At 48.3% G+C, this 15,025-nt stretch overlaps 1 protein-coding gene across 15 annotated transcripts in view; it reads left to right on the top strand.

Moving 5' to 3' along the window:
* LOC122372850 (multiple C2 and transmembrane domain-containing protein-like) overlaps positions 1-11,087 on the top strand; it is a 60,508-nt gene extending 49,421 nt beyond the window's left edge. For 10 of the 15 annotated variants that reach the window (XM_043350486.1, XM_043350485.1, XM_043350482.1 and 7 more), the window contains 8 exons: positions 319-429; positions 1,788-1,933; positions 3,660-3,789; positions 4,647-4,733; positions 5,082-5,108; positions 6,095-6,201; positions 6,741-6,948; positions 8,544-11,087. In XM_043350486.1, coding sequence (XP_043206421.1) covers positions 319-429; positions 1,788-1,933; positions 3,660-3,789; positions 4,647-4,733; positions 5,082-5,108; positions 6,095-6,201; positions 6,741-6,948; positions 8,544-8,636 — 909 coding nt within the window. In that variant the 3' untranslated portion in view covers positions 8,637-11,087. The remainder of the gene's footprint in view (positions 1-318; positions 430-1,787; positions 1,934-3,659; positions 3,790-4,646; positions 4,734-5,081; positions 5,109-6,094; positions 6,202-6,740; positions 6,949-8,543) is intronic. The other 5 variants (XM_043350484.1, XM_043350479.1, XM_043350481.1 and 2 more) reach the window with 1 other exon arrangement.
* Positions 11,088-15,025: the final 3,938 nt, after the last annotated feature.

Genomic DNA, 15,025 nt, shown 5'->3' with positions numbered 1-15,025 from the left:
AATCGAGCTTCTTAAATTATATAGGTAGTGTATGTCTCGACAAAGGTAAAGACGTGTCGAATTCCTCGTAAAAGTATTAATCCCTCTGCTAAAGATTAGGCTGTGCTAGATTGCTGTGATTCCTGCATGTAACATTTTGCTGTTTGTTTACGGAGCTGCCGAAGTGTCAAACGGGACCGCTAGTTTACAGTATTATCTGCAGAGGACGCGCTGCCTGTTGCCGGTCCGTTTATCCGATAGGAGGCCGTCGCTCTGTCTGTATCGGGCCGGTCGCAGCAGCTCAAATCCCACCACGGACGATGTGTGTCTCCTCCTCAGATCCGACCAGGAGAGAGACGATGGTACGCGCTCAAAGACAAAAAGCTGCTGGGCAGAGCTAAGGGCAACAACCCTCAAGTGATGCTGGAAATGGACTTAGTCTGGAACCCGGTAAGCACTAAGGAAATGGTTTTAGTCTGGAACCCGGTAAGCACGGAGCAGTACATATTGGCATAATCGTAACTGTGTCTGTTACGCACACCGTCCTTTTTCGTATGCTATTGGATATTGCTTAGCACATAACTATTTAGGCCTGTTACTGTCTAAAAGCCAATCATTAAACGTCTTTCTTTCTTTCTTTTTGAAAAAGGAACGGAAATAACTATATGTCGCTTACTACTTTTGTAGGAATATGTATCCACAAAACACCTCCATTTGACATATTCTCCATTTGGCACTCATAATTATTTCAGACAGCACCGCAGCTCGAGTCTTTGGATATATGTAATCGGTTTAAGCTGTCTGCCTGCTGAACTTTGATAGACCAACCCGGGCCACTCGCTGCGCTAAAGCGCAGCGAATGATGGAATTTAATCATCGAGTCTGCTCAAGCCGGGATAAATCCCGGCTTGAGCCGCATGGTGTCATGTGACGGCTGGCACAGCCATGCTATCTTAGAAAGCGTGTACGGAAATAGGGTCGCTGATAGCGGGAACGTCATAACGTCATATCGTAGTTCATCGCAGCTATTACCGTTCATCGTTTGTACTGAGCATGTCTGCATACATTATGCAGCCTGAAAATCAATATCACTTTACCTAAGTGGGTGGAGATGGTAGGGAGGAAGCCAAATAGCTACATCCTTATTTTCATCGCAGAGAAAGGAGCGGTCGACCGCCGCGGTCCGGTAATCTATACCGAGGGTTAGCGTGGCTCGCCCTAGCCGTTTATCCTTTCCTACGAAAGTGGATTCCACAAACAAAACACCCGATCCTGGAGTATTGACAGGTCGTGATGGAGCGCCCCTCCAAAGAGCAGATAACAGAACCGGTGCGGCCCGGCTGAGGGTGTTTGTACTCCAGCAGCGCGCGATCGAACCTCCTCATGTGGTGATTTGTTTTTCGCCAGGGAGAATCTCTGGTTATGAATATATTGCGTTGCTCCTTATTTCAGGAAGATAAGTCTCAGAATACTTCTAATAATTGTCGATGTGACTGTTGCTATATAACACTAGAAAGTGGTTGGTCAAAGCGTGTGTCTCACTGATTACAGGAATTCAGGAAATCTGATATCCTTCCTGTACATGGTCGCTGTCTTCCGGTTTCTTTACGTTTCTTTCTTTGCTTTTTTGGTTGGCTTTCACTGGACAACGACTTGCACAATGCTCGTACGTCAACGCTGCCACCTCTTTGTCTTGATGTCCCTAATTTCCTGTCATTTTCATCAATGATGTGGCTTTTCCTTGCGCCGACGTTACTAGTTACTGCTGTTGACGTTCTATTTTGTTGACATCATTTATTTACCTTCAGGCACGGGCAGCGATTCGCACGTTCAACCCGCGCGAAGAGAAGTACACCAGGCCAGAACTCAAGTTCAAGAGGGCAGTCTTCATCAGAAATGTCAACCGGCTCAAGGAGATGGGCGCCGGCTTTGCCGAAGGAGCAAAGTTCATCAAGTCGGTTCACTGATCACACAGCCAAAGTTCACTGACGCTGAACTCTGTGTGAATATACAGGGTGTCCCAGAATTGACCGAACATTTATTTCCTGGCTAAAAGTACGATTGCGCTCGATTCTAATTAGATACGAGCATTATACTTTTATAAGACATATCATAGCTATCGAGCTTGGAGACTGTGTTTTTGATGACCGGTCACGACTCGAGTCAGTTATTATCCAGAGTCAGCAAAGAGTAGTCCCTTTTCGTTTTCAGCCTCAGCAACCAAAAGGCAATCATGGTGAATAAAGTGCAATTCTGAAGTTCGTAAACGGACTTTCGGCATGGTTCTTGCTGAAGAGCTCCAGTAGCTCATTTGCAATCAGGCAGGGATGAGCAAATCGCAGTTATATCAGCGAGCGAAGCCAGAGAGAGCAGGAGATTACCTGATCGAAAAGCCTGGGCGCGACCAAAAAGGAGCATGCACCAGTCGTCAAGCGGCTGGCTGCCATGTCATGGACAACAAACTTCACCCATCTACCCAAAAACAAGCTAAACGACAGATCAGGGCTAGCTACGAAACATCAGTCTACTTTTGACCACTATCTTCGACAAAATTTTGGAATTTGGGGCCCCTCATCTGAAAAATATGCCAAAACTAACGGAAAGACAGCGCAAATCGCTACAAAGCAGCAATAAATCATAACATATGCAACAAAAAAGTGAATGGAAACACACTTTGTGGTCCTACGAAGGTATTCTGCCCTTTGAAGCGACAAAAAAGTCGTGTGTGGACGACAGATGGTGACAACGCCCCAACAGCGGAGACGGCCAGGCACTCGTCGAAAATCAAAGTGTGAGACATTTTGAGCCACGGTGCACTCATTCAGCTTGATACGATGCCTCAAAGACGACCGTTAACACAGATTGCTACTGCGGTAGCATTCAAGCATTACAAAAACTGGTTGTCGTGAACTGAATGGCCATAAACGGGTTTGTTCTGGAAACCAAATCTGTTGGACTCCAAAGGTCACACCATGTTCAGACATGGAGGTTTTCCACTTCAGATGTCAAAAAAAAAAAACAAAAAAACAGCGCAACAGCGGTGTAGGCAGAATTTTTGGTTTTGGGAGAGAATGCCTGGGAACAGTTTGGATGCAAAGTTTATCGAAAATATTTATGGTATCCACCGGCAAGAGGTCAATGAAACCCGTCTTACAACCAGTTTCGGGAGATCCGTAAAACGACTCAAGCCAGCATCGTCTGGCATTTAGCTACAATTGCCGGCTAATGTTGTAGCTTGCGTGTCTATTGCAAGTGCCATTTCGAAGCTACCCTTACTGGCGGTATCGGACGATGAAAAGAAAAAAGTGCAATTGATTTTCCCGTATCATATGTACTGATTAACAGTGTTCGGTCAATTCTGGGACACGCTGTACATAGCAACTAAGTCGTACAGATGTCATGTCCACTCACATAGTCCATGCGTTGATGCTCAAATGCTTCTCATTTCTACGTACTTACGTTACTTTTGACTTGTGTTTGTCGTCACTGTCCAGTCTCACTGGACGATGTGACACTAGCGACGCCCGTGATTTTAACATGACTCCATTTCTGCTACCGCCAAAAAGCCACCAGTCATACATGCCCCAACTGCACTGGGCAGCTGCTGTGCCTGTCATGTATATCAAACAAATGCACCATGTTTATCCACTCACACCAGTCTACTGTGTCTGTGTGCACAGGAGTATTTTCGACTGGGAGTCGAAACCACGGACGATAGCGGCCTTCTTCGCCTTCATGCTGGGCGCCTACTCGTTCGAGCTGTACATGGCGCCGGTCGCACTCCTGGTCGTCTTCTTCAAGGGCTGGGTGGTGAGTGACGTCAGGAGCTCTAGTAGTTGATTATTGGTAACTTCTGTTAATAATCGTCAGAGATAGCTGGAGTTTCTTTTGCGCAGCTAAGAAATCAAACACTGATGGTTTAAGAATATTCAATCTTTCGTAGAATCATAAGTGGCCCTGTTGTTACGTCTTAGATATGAAAAATACCGACGGATAAGATATTTAAGATATTTGATGAGCATGGGCATATCAGCAGAAAGTACCGATTTTGTTTTGTTTTGTTGGGTTAGGCCCTTTCGGTCCAATGAGACCCTTTCAGAGCCGGGAGGATGATAGGATGTAGGGGGAGACATTGGTCTGGGCAGGCACCCTAGTGAGTCGCCGGGGCTGAGCCCGTCCAGAGGACAGGCCACCCAGCCCCAAGACACTCACTGCACCCGGCTACGGGGTGCGCTCCCTCGGGAGCAGCGGTGCCGCTCCAATGGAGCAGCCCGCATGAGATAAAGTTGCCTGTCCAGCCCGGAGGGGGTTGTGGCGTGGAGGAGAAGGATTTCAGTATCCTGAGGATAGAAGCATGGAACGGTGCAAAAGTACCGGCTTGCTACCATCGTTTTGTGTTAAGGCTATCAGGTGTTCGTCGGAAGTGCCAGATCTGTACTTAGCTTAGCATTGCGTGCTTATGAAGCAATAAGTAAGCAATTCAGTCGCTGACTTTCAACAAGCTCTCAACCGACACTTATAAACTGCGACTTCTTCTGAGAACAACTGTTTAGCAGCAACACCGATCATTGAGGGTGCTGTCATTGAGGAGGGCCTGTCACTGAGGGTGCCTTTGTACCCGTGCTGGCGCCTTACCGATTGTAACTACGTGCTGACGTGCTCCTCAGGTGAACCTCGTCACCGCCGGCTTCCGTAGCGCCGACGACGACGACTACGTGGCCGACGACGACGACGAAGATGACGACAAGGATAAGGTGTGTGGCGCTGCTTCGACAGGCCATCCTCCCTCACGTCGTGTGTAGTTGTCTCTGTGTATCGGCTGAACCTTGTATTCCTTTTGCGCGCAACTGAGAGTGACTAACTCACTTCACCTGTCAGGGGAATGTGCACTAACCTCCACGCGACCCGACTAACTCATCCGGAGCACTGACTTTTGCCACTACTCGATGTCTTTTTCTCCGCTATTTGACTGTGTCTGAGCGTTTTTGGTAGACGGTGCAGCATGTCTGTGTGACCCTCACCTCACGGTATCACGGTTGCTGAGAAGCGAGGTGAGCTCCTGACTATCCAGACAGTCCTTTCATGTGCCGCTGTGTCCACAGGCCAAAGACAAGAAGAGTTCGGGAGATGTGAGTAGCGTTTGGTCTGACACTTTCCCAGCTGACCGGCTGCCGCTCGGCGCCGGGACAGGCCGGTTTGGTGGACGGTGGTGGGGCGTTTTCTGCAGCCCGCGCGGCTGCTGTTCAGTAGCTGGCTGCCCACAGTTTCCATTTGATGCATGCTGATTGTTATGCCTTGGGTTGCCGCTTATTATTGTAACGATTGGAACTTCAGTCCTGGCTTTTGAAGATGCAAAGAACGGGCGAGTGCTGTGGTTGACCCGTTAGCAAACACACTGTCCGTGATTTTCATTTTGTTTTACTCCGCATATGCCAGTAAAAGCATTGAAAGGGGCCTACATGCATTTACTGAACGATAAATAGGCTAGCAGTATTCCCTTATATCGGGTGCGGTACGACCTACTAGAAGTAAACAAATTAGATAGATAGTATATGGTAATAACATATATTTCATGCTATATATTTCATGTCTACATGCCAGAATATAACTAGAATCTAGTCAACATAATCCTGAGAATACAAGTAGGGTATAGTGACTTTCCTATCAATTTTCATGATATAATTTACTGTTATTTATGCTACCAATGACTTTGTTTTACGATTACGAAGCATTTTGAAGGTTGTGCATGCATTCAAGAAATCTATACGAATTTTATCCTTCAACGTTTTCGATGCATGTTTTTCTGGGTCTTATTACAGGGCAAATATACTCTTTCAGTTGCGTAGGGAAGTACAGCCACAGAAGGTCAAAAGTGCGGATCTATTTTATCTTGATGACCCATGGACATTCCCAGTCATTTTTAACTTTCCGCGCTGACGAATTACTACCATGATGTCACGCGCGGGTGATTTGTTGAGCCCCGTCATGGCCCCGTCCAAGCATTGTCCATTACAACGCCTCGTCTCATTTCCAAATATATCTTCTAACATGATACTCAGTCCCCATGTTCTACAACCCTCCCTGGCTGACTGTCAGGACCCCTATGTCGCTGCAGGACGAGAAGAAGTCGTTGAAGGAGAAGCTGATGGCGGTGCAGGAGGTGACGGCCATGGTACAGAACATCCTCGGCTACATCGCCTCGCTCGGCGAGTGTGTCCAAAAGTGGGTGCCGCTCAGAACCGACCGCACTGCCCCCTGTGGCGCTCAGTGTGGTGCTCATCGGTGGCTGTGGCTGGCCTGATGCATGGTATAACACTAAAATGAGATAGCATTCAAATGTGACGGAAGCTTTTGTGGATGGGCGGACTAATGAATTATGTTAGAACAATAAGAGTTTGACGGATCGGGCTGGAATATCCATTTGTATGATCGATGTTTGCTCCTGTAATGTCTGGTAGCCATTCATGGATTACCATGATACATATATTATTGTTCTCCTTCATCCCTCCTTCCTCTCCTTTTTCGCCTCATATCGCCCCGACCACCCACATCCCGCCGCCTCTATTATCCTAGCATCCTGTCATTACAATGAACCTCCGTGTCGCTAACTCACCCACCTCACCTCACCTGCCTTGCACGTCTTCGCCACGACCGCTATATGCTTCAGCACCTTGCACCACCTCACGCCTTCGCCATGACCGCTGATTCTCTCAGCACCTACCCTCGCCTCACGGCTGCGTCACGCCCGCTGTGTGTTTCAGCACGTTTAACTTCACGGTGCCGTTCCTCTCGTGGCTGGCCGTGCTGGTGCTCTCGGTGGTGGCCGTCGTGCTGTACAACGTGCCCATCCGCTACCTGGTCATGCTGTTCGGCGTGCACAAGTTCTCCAAGAAGCTGCTGCGCCCCAACGCCATCCCCAACAACGAACTGCTCGACTTCCTCTCGCGTGTGCCCGATAACGATCAGCTGGTGAGGAGACGGGGTCGGAGTGTTGGCAGAGGGGTCGGCAGGGGGTGTCGACAGACGCTTGTCTATATTGGGTATCGGCTAGTGGTGTCAATTTCAGAAAACGTATGTTTAATGTCCGTCCAATGTCCAATACTTACGTCGACTGTCCGTCCAAAAATGTCCAAGCCAGCCATTTGTCCAAAGATGTCCGACATCTACGCAATAGTTTACACTCAACACCGTTATTTGATTCGCTTTTAATGTATCGTTACCAGCTCAAAAGTGTTAATCATATGGAAAACTGAGCTTTCTAATGGCCAATCAATGTTAAACACGATTACTTTATAAAAAAAAATTGAGGTGTAGCAAGCGATTGTCCAAAGTTGTCCAAAGCCTGCTGTCATTGTCCAACCAAATTCCGAATTGGACATTGTACAAAATCGGAATTCCGAAGATTCAAGTTCCGATTGACACCACTAGTATCGGCAGGGGTGTAGGCAGTGAGGCAGGGGTTTCTGCAGGGTTGTAATTGTCGAGAGGGTATGTAGTCAGCAGGGGTATCGGCATACGGCACTGGGGGCGTCGGCAAAATGTATCGGCAAGGCTGAGCCCAGATGGGAGCTGTTGGCGATGCTGGGCCTAGCTAGGGACACGAAAATAAGTCTGTTAACGGGTTAATGATGCGACCACTGGGATTGCTAGATTATCGTTATATAGCTAATACTTATCGCTGCAAATACGTCATCAGCTAATATTGACATCCCTTCAATGCACTGCAAAATGCCACGGCGTGAACCGTAACTTGCGGGTACAGTCAACAGGTGGTGCTAGGATCGTTGGACCCGTCCACCTATGACCTCCGTTTCCATTTCGTTTCCGTTTCGCGCTGATTCCTGAGCTGCTCAAGCGAACGCATCAGCCACGCTCGGCTGCCGCTCCAACACCAAACAATAGCCACAGGGTGCCACTCTGAGCTGTGTTTGTGATCGATATCACCGTCTGAGTGACAGAAATGGCTCCTCGGAGACATATAGCCCGGCAAGCGCCGAGCGGAGTGAGAGTAGGACAATGCTATTGTTTCACTTCTGCGTCCATTAGTGAAGTGAAATGCATGACATTGTTAATGCCTGTATACAATTTGTTGTTTTTTACTGGTTAAATCGACCAACTTATAGCAACCATCAAGTTTTTGTAAAGCTATAACTCCTGGATAATAAATTTCACTTACCTTTAAAGACAAGTAAGATAATAAAAACATGCAAAGAAGAGGTGCAATTTTAGTTACAATCAGAATTGCACCCGTCTTTAACTGTAACTGACCTGTAACTGACCTGTGTGCGAGCTATGTCTCATCTACGTCTGACCTGAGACTGACGTGCTACTAACCTGTGACCGACATGTGACCGACCTGTGACCGAATTGTGACTGACCTGTGTTCGACATGTGACCGACCTGTAACAGAGTTGTGACTGAGACCTGTGGCTGACCTGAGACTGACGTGCTACTAACCTGTGACCGACTTGTGACTGACCTGTGTCCGGCTGTGTCTGAGACCTGTAACTGACCTGTGACTGAGCTGTGGCTGACCTGTGACTGACGCTCTCGCCCGCCCCCAGCGCCAGTTCCGCGAGCTGCGGCCGGCGCAGGTGACCGACGCTGAGCGGCGCCGCGAGCAGCGCATGAAGCAGTCGCAGAAGAAGACGTCCTAGGACGCCGCCGACGTCACCGCATCTCGCCGTTCGTCATCGTCATCATCATGCTGTCGCCAATTGTTGTGGCTTCCAGTCCGGGGCTCGCGGATCCTGGCACCTTTGTTAGGCTGAAGTTTTATCCACTCATTGCTCTCTTGCCAGTGGTCTGTAGGCATTGCGTTTGTGTGGAACGAGTGGTACGTCTCAGATCAAAGGATGAGTGGACGTAATTGCTCGCAGAGTGCATTTTAAGTGTTTCATTCGAGTGCATTTTTGTTACGTCCATGTACTTACATATACCATATCCGTTCATTTTATCTATTAGCCAGTTTTGGTTAGTCTCCTGGGTCTGAGAGCGGCAGTAAGAATTCGGCTAGGAGTCGCTATGTCGCCATAGTGTGGTCTGTAGTTGTGTGATGGTTTGTCATTTCAAACCAGGTTACTTGTTATGGGTCAGGACCTGTCTATACCGTTGATAAAATGCAACTACTGTGTTTTTATCAGGGATTCGTGGGATTGAAGTGTATTATTTTTGTGGGTCTAAGTTGCGATGGATTTTTCATGTAGGCCAGTTTCAGTTTTTCCCTCGCAAGTAAGATAGATCTAGTCAATTTGCTTTGCATTTTATTTTTACTGAGTGGTTACCTGTTCCCGAATCGTTCCACTGAGTTTATGGAGTGAATGCCGAAACTCCGTAATTTTCTTCTTCTGGTACAAAATAGGCATCATCAGCCCATCGTTTTACTAAATCAGAGGATGATCCGTGTCAAGGTCTAAGACAGTCCATTCGGTAGTTGTTCAGTCATTCTGCTTAGCTTGATGTGTACGCCATTGTCTTTGGCTGTGCTTCTCTTACCAAAGTTCTAGTCAGCCGCGGCCCTCCACGCCACTGTGTGGCGCAGACCCAATGGTGGCCATCAGTCGATAATCCAACGCCGGGCGGCGCAGTGACCAGCTCGCCGCTGCGGTACCTGTTGCCATGGATACTACGCTACTCGGTCGCCATGGTTACAACGACTGAGGTGTTTGTCTGTCCTCTGTCCGGTCCTCCCCTCCTCTGTCCTTCAGAAGGACGGTTAGGAGCCCTGTCACAGTGACGGTGCAGAATCCCTCTATGAGCGCACAGTGTGTACAATTATTGGGATAAGGGAACTGGAGTCTGGGCATTAGCGGATTTACCAAATGGAGCAGTACCTTTCCAGAACTACCGGGGGTTAAATTGAATGTTGGTCCTCTATCAAATTGCTAGCTTTACCTGAGGCTTGTGACAGTGGCAGGGCTGCCAATATAACTATGCGCTGGTAAAAAGTTAAACCATGCATTTGTAGAAACATGCTGATTGCTGTGCGTCTGCTATCCTCATGTTCAGTTGCATCATGTTTGTTGCTTCGTTAGCCAACCAACGATATCGAATACTTCTTGATATGCATTATGCAACTTATGAGTCTGGATCATATTTCTGGAACAGGTACAAGCCGTCTCGCATTTTCGCCCACCCCGCCTTAGCAGTCGGAGCCCTGTAAGTCGCCGTTATTCTTCATTTGCGCATTCTGTCCGCCATTATCCGTCCTTACGATACGGCGAGTGTTCTTGGTTCTGCTGAGTGAGTGTGCGGGCTGCTGCCGCCGCGACTTTTTCCTGTCTGGTGAGAGCTTACGGGCCATGATAAACCGAGCTGACAGACACTGCTCCAGCTGACAGGCGTGGTTCGATCGAGACGACAGATCCGGAACGGTACTGATGGACCCTGACTGAACCTATAGGTCATACCTCTATAGAAATATCATTCCAAAGAAGTGTGCTATTGTGATGTCTTTGCGCCCTTGGTTCCGGGATGGCAGTGCCTGGTGTGTGATTTGCGTGCCTTTGATTGTTATCGCTGTAGGGCGCGGTGCTATACAGTTCTGTCGATATTATTTGTGGACGACCTCTGTTGTCTGATTGTTCGATTGAAGGGACAGGTCCTATGGGAATTTAGTGTAAAGCCAAGTGTTGGTCAGTCTCTGAGCCCTAAATGATGGCAGCAGAATGAAAATAACAACGAATGTCGAATTCACCTAACAACCTCAAGATGTTTGTAAATGTTTGGAATACCAATCCTTCTCCAGCCCACTGGGACAGGGCTGGAATTGCCTCATTTATAGCCCGCAGAATACTTGCAGTTGCGTATATGAATCACCGGTCGGTCGGTATGGTTTCGGCTACCGTCCCGTGTAGGTGCGCGGGCGGCGCGTGCTGCTTCTGTTGACCCCCGGCGAGGGTCGGGGTCTGACCTGTGCGCCAGATGGACTGAAGCTGTGATCGGTGGGTGGTGGGATCCGAGGCCGGTGGGGTGAGGTGTAATGGTTTAGCCGTCGGTCGGGACAGGGACAGAACGACAGCCGCGTCGTGTGGTGATGTGCCGTTTGGTGTCTGTGCTGCCATACTGTATATCGAGACAATACATTGGAAAGTGGAAACGTACATCAACGCTAGTGTTTTGTAATGATAAACGGACTGAAATCATATAATGGTCATATTCATGATGTTTTGCGTGGCAAGTACCAATAAAAAACACTATCGGGTTGAAAAAAAGATAAACGACGAAGTCATACATTCGGAGAATTCAGTTCATGAGAAATTTGTTACGAAAGAGCTCGAGCAGTCCTCTCATTGTATAGGAGCACTTTCAGTTGATAGGTACAGTAGGTCTACTAAAAAAGTCCCCCGCTCCAGAGGCGGCCGGCCGGCCGAACCCCCGGATTCCAGCCCCGACTCTATTGCGCAGGCCGCGGCAGTGACACGGGTCAGGTCGCGGCGCCCGGCGAGTGGGTCAGTTGGCGGCGGCCGGCCGTGGAGTGAGGACGCCGCGTGTGGGGCGCAGCGATGCCGCAGTGCAGAGGAGGGGAAGATAGTGACTGCACGATGCCGGAAATGATGCCTTTGTGATCTAAATTAAACACCTGCACTGCAGTGCATATCCTCCCTTGCCCCATTCCTATTATGTATATCATAATCCTTCAATAATCCGTAATGACCATTCAACGCAAGCAAGCAAACAAAACAACCCGTTTAGCGGCGACATCATCTCGGATAAAAAGCGACAGTGATGAATAGAATTGACTTAGCGCGAGGGCAAATCGAGGGGTATATATGTATCATAATTTATGCCGAGTATTTTATTCCCATCTAGCAAATTAGGATTGGGGATCTTGTCCAACAAGTCAGCGGCCGTTCTAGACACAGATAGATACTTTGTTTTCGGTCGCATCATTATCTGCAATAATTCGAAGCGAGGTTTAACCCTCGCCGGCCGAGAAAAAGGGGTGGATGCCGCCACCATGTTTTTTTTTTTTTTTTGTGGGAGCTCAAAGCACACTGATGATAGAAGGCTGACATTTCATATGCCTTATGTTTGATTCAAGCCGGATCATTTGAAATCAACCACGTTTTCATGTCAGGTCACTTAACTATGACGTCTTAACCCTCGCCGGCACAGGCCATTTTGCGTCCTTCGACGGCACAAGGGGGGGGGGGGGGTTGGTACGACCCCCCTCGCGTTTGGCCCCTGATCGAGCTAGAGCTTCGCGGAAAAAACGAGCGTGCTGCCCGTCACGAGAGGAAGCCGATGATACCCAATTGTAAGGTCCTAGGTCATCGGGTGACCTTCCAGGTCAGGTCAATGACCCGAAAACCGGGAAAATCGGGACCTGCTAGAAAGTCGTAGTGGCTGCTATGTGGTTTTCCGGGGTGCTGATCACGAATATCGTGTTAGTTTTGATCAGAGATGATGTTTTTAAGCATGTAGACCAGGTCGGGTCAGGTCAGGTCAGGTCAACCGGTAGGGGTTGTGACGGGTATTCGTAATACGTGTCAACCGCCTCTGACAGCTTCGTAACATGTTACGAAGGCACTAAAACTAATTCAGCTCCAAAAAACTAGCCTAAAAACATGTAAAACTCGAAAAAGTGAACCGAGGTCACCCGAGGTCACCAAAGGTCAATGACCTTACCTGACCTTCAGGTGACCTTGACACCCACCCTAATGTATGGGAGCAACATCAAATCACATGTTTGAACGTTTGAAACCACGAAAAGCTTGCAAACGCGCGGCTAATGCGAGCCGACATCGCCGAATCGCGATTTCGGCCAAACATGGTCACGGAAAAGAGGTCACAGGTCAAAGGTCATTGGGGTCAGGGTCATGAAATTTTCAGGGAACGTGTAAAATTGATCAATGCGAGGGTACTGAAAGTTTCTTCGCGATGGGCCGCTTTTTACGCGAGTTATTCGCGAAAAACCTTATGGGGGGGGGGGTTGCATCAACCCCTCCCCCTGTGCCGGCGAGGGTTAAGTAAACCTCTGCAGACTGCACGGTCGTCGGTTGTAAAATGATGCAAATCCGTAATGATGACCTAAAACTATACCTCAAGCACATGAACTCGTGACTTCATACATTCTTGGCAAGGTTTAACCCTCGCCGGCCGAGAAGGGGGGGGGGGGGGCGGGTGCCACCCCCCCCCCCATAGGGTTTTTGTCGCGATAGCTCCGAACACGCCGGCGATAGAGAGCTGAACCTTGGCATACCTGACCTTTATTTCAAGCCGGATCTTTTGACACCAACCGCATTTTTTAATCAGGTCAGGTCACTGACCTATGACGTCATAAGTGAACCTCTGCACGGTCTTCAGATGTCGCAACTTCGCAACGCCCTCACTGCCAGAGGAGATGTCACAAGGAAATGAAACTTGCAGGATCTAGTATCCATTATGAGTCTCACAACTTTTATATCTCGGATTTTTCCTAAAGGTCATATGAGGTCAGGTCATTTTCGTGACCTCACCATTATAAGTCAATGGGGAAAAATGAAACCTACTATTCTGGCGCCGGGAACGATCTCCAACTATCTCAAGCACACCGAATCGTGATTTGATGCACTCCTTGCAAGGTTAGATGCGTCACTTTTGCAATGTTGACCTTGTGTGACGTCATTTATGACGTCATCAAGGTCATATTAGTTTTTCGTCAATAACTCTTGACAAATTGAGCTAGCGAGTCGGGAAAGCCACCAGTGGACTCAGGAAGACCTGCCGAATCGAATGATATGCGACATGACCTCTTTCAACCAACTTCGTGACCTGGGGGTGCTGACCTGACCTTGACCTGAGGTCAACACCCCAAGTTGACCTGACCCGAACAAAAAGTATATCATTCGACGCGCCTGAGCGAGGCGAACACGATGCTGCCAAAATCGGCGCTCTGCGGCCGTTTTTTGCGAAGTTATTCACCAAAAACTGAACCGTACCTTGGGGCACTTGACCTGACCTCAAAGGTCACCGGTTGACCTAGGACCTTAAAATTGGGTATCAATCTCTGCGTCTCGTAACGGCGCACACGCTCGTTTTTTCCGCGACGCGCTAGCTCCACTAGGGGCGAAACGGCGAGGGGTCGTACCCGCTCCCCCCCGCCCCCCCCCCCCCCCTCGGCCGGCGCGTATGTAGAAAACCAATAGGTCCGGCGAGGGTTAATGCTTCACTTTTGCATTGCTCACCTTGCGTGACGGAGTGCTCGTCAATAGGAGTGCTTCGTCAATAACTCCCGAGCAAAATGAGCTAGCCAGTCGGGACAGCCATCAATGGACTCTGCAAGACTTGCCGAATCAAATATTATGCAATATGTCCTCCTTTCAACAGCTTCGTGACCTGTGTTGCCCTAACATGACATTGCCCTAAACATCCTAAATTGCTTCACCTAAGCAAAAAAGCATATAAATCGACGCGTCTGAGAACAGAAAACACGATTGTATCGAAATGACGATAATGCGAACATTTTTTTGCGAAGTTTTTCACCAAAAACCGATCCAATGCCGTGGGGCCCTTGACCTGCCCTAAGAGGTCACTGATATTTTAAAATGGGGTAACAGTCGCTGTGTCATGTAACGACGCAAGCGCTCGTTTTTTTCCGCGAGGCTCTAGCAGTTAGCTCAATTATAGGAGCTAAACATGGGGTTGGGGAATCGCTCCCTTCTCACTCACTATTTGGCCGTGATAGTGTTCGCAATTATTGTTAAAATCTAACATTTTAAGATTTCAAATGACCCATTTGTTTCCGCCCAAGTCTTTCAATTGAAGGTCATAACACCAGGTCACGTCAAGTGACCTTACCTCAAGGAAAGTTCCTGTGCTCATCATATCTAAATGCATCGACTAACCGATCACTTTAGAACCTTCAGCGATTTCAATGGGCAACAGTATATGTATTTGAAACGTTTACTTTGCAATTTTGACATTGCTGACAGAAAGGTCGGGTCAATTTTGAGATCGCTAAAGTCAATGGGAGAAAGTTGAACTGCGCTTTTTTTTTGACGGAACGCATAAGAAACACTCTGAGGTCTGAAAACATGTGATGCCTGATGAGATACAATACTGA

This window comes from Amphibalanus amphitrite, unplaced genomic scaffold (assembly GCF_019059575.1).
Source record: "Amphibalanus amphitrite isolate SeventyFive unplaced genomic scaffold, NRLGWU_Aamphi_draft 001408F_arrow, whole genome shotgun sequence".
Taxonomy (NCBI): domain Eukaryota; kingdom Metazoa; phylum Arthropoda; class Thecostraca; order Balanomorpha; family Balanidae; genus Amphibalanus; species Amphibalanus amphitrite.
Note: the sequence above shows the minus strand (reverse complement) of the source record. Positions and strands in the feature narration are given on the sequence as shown.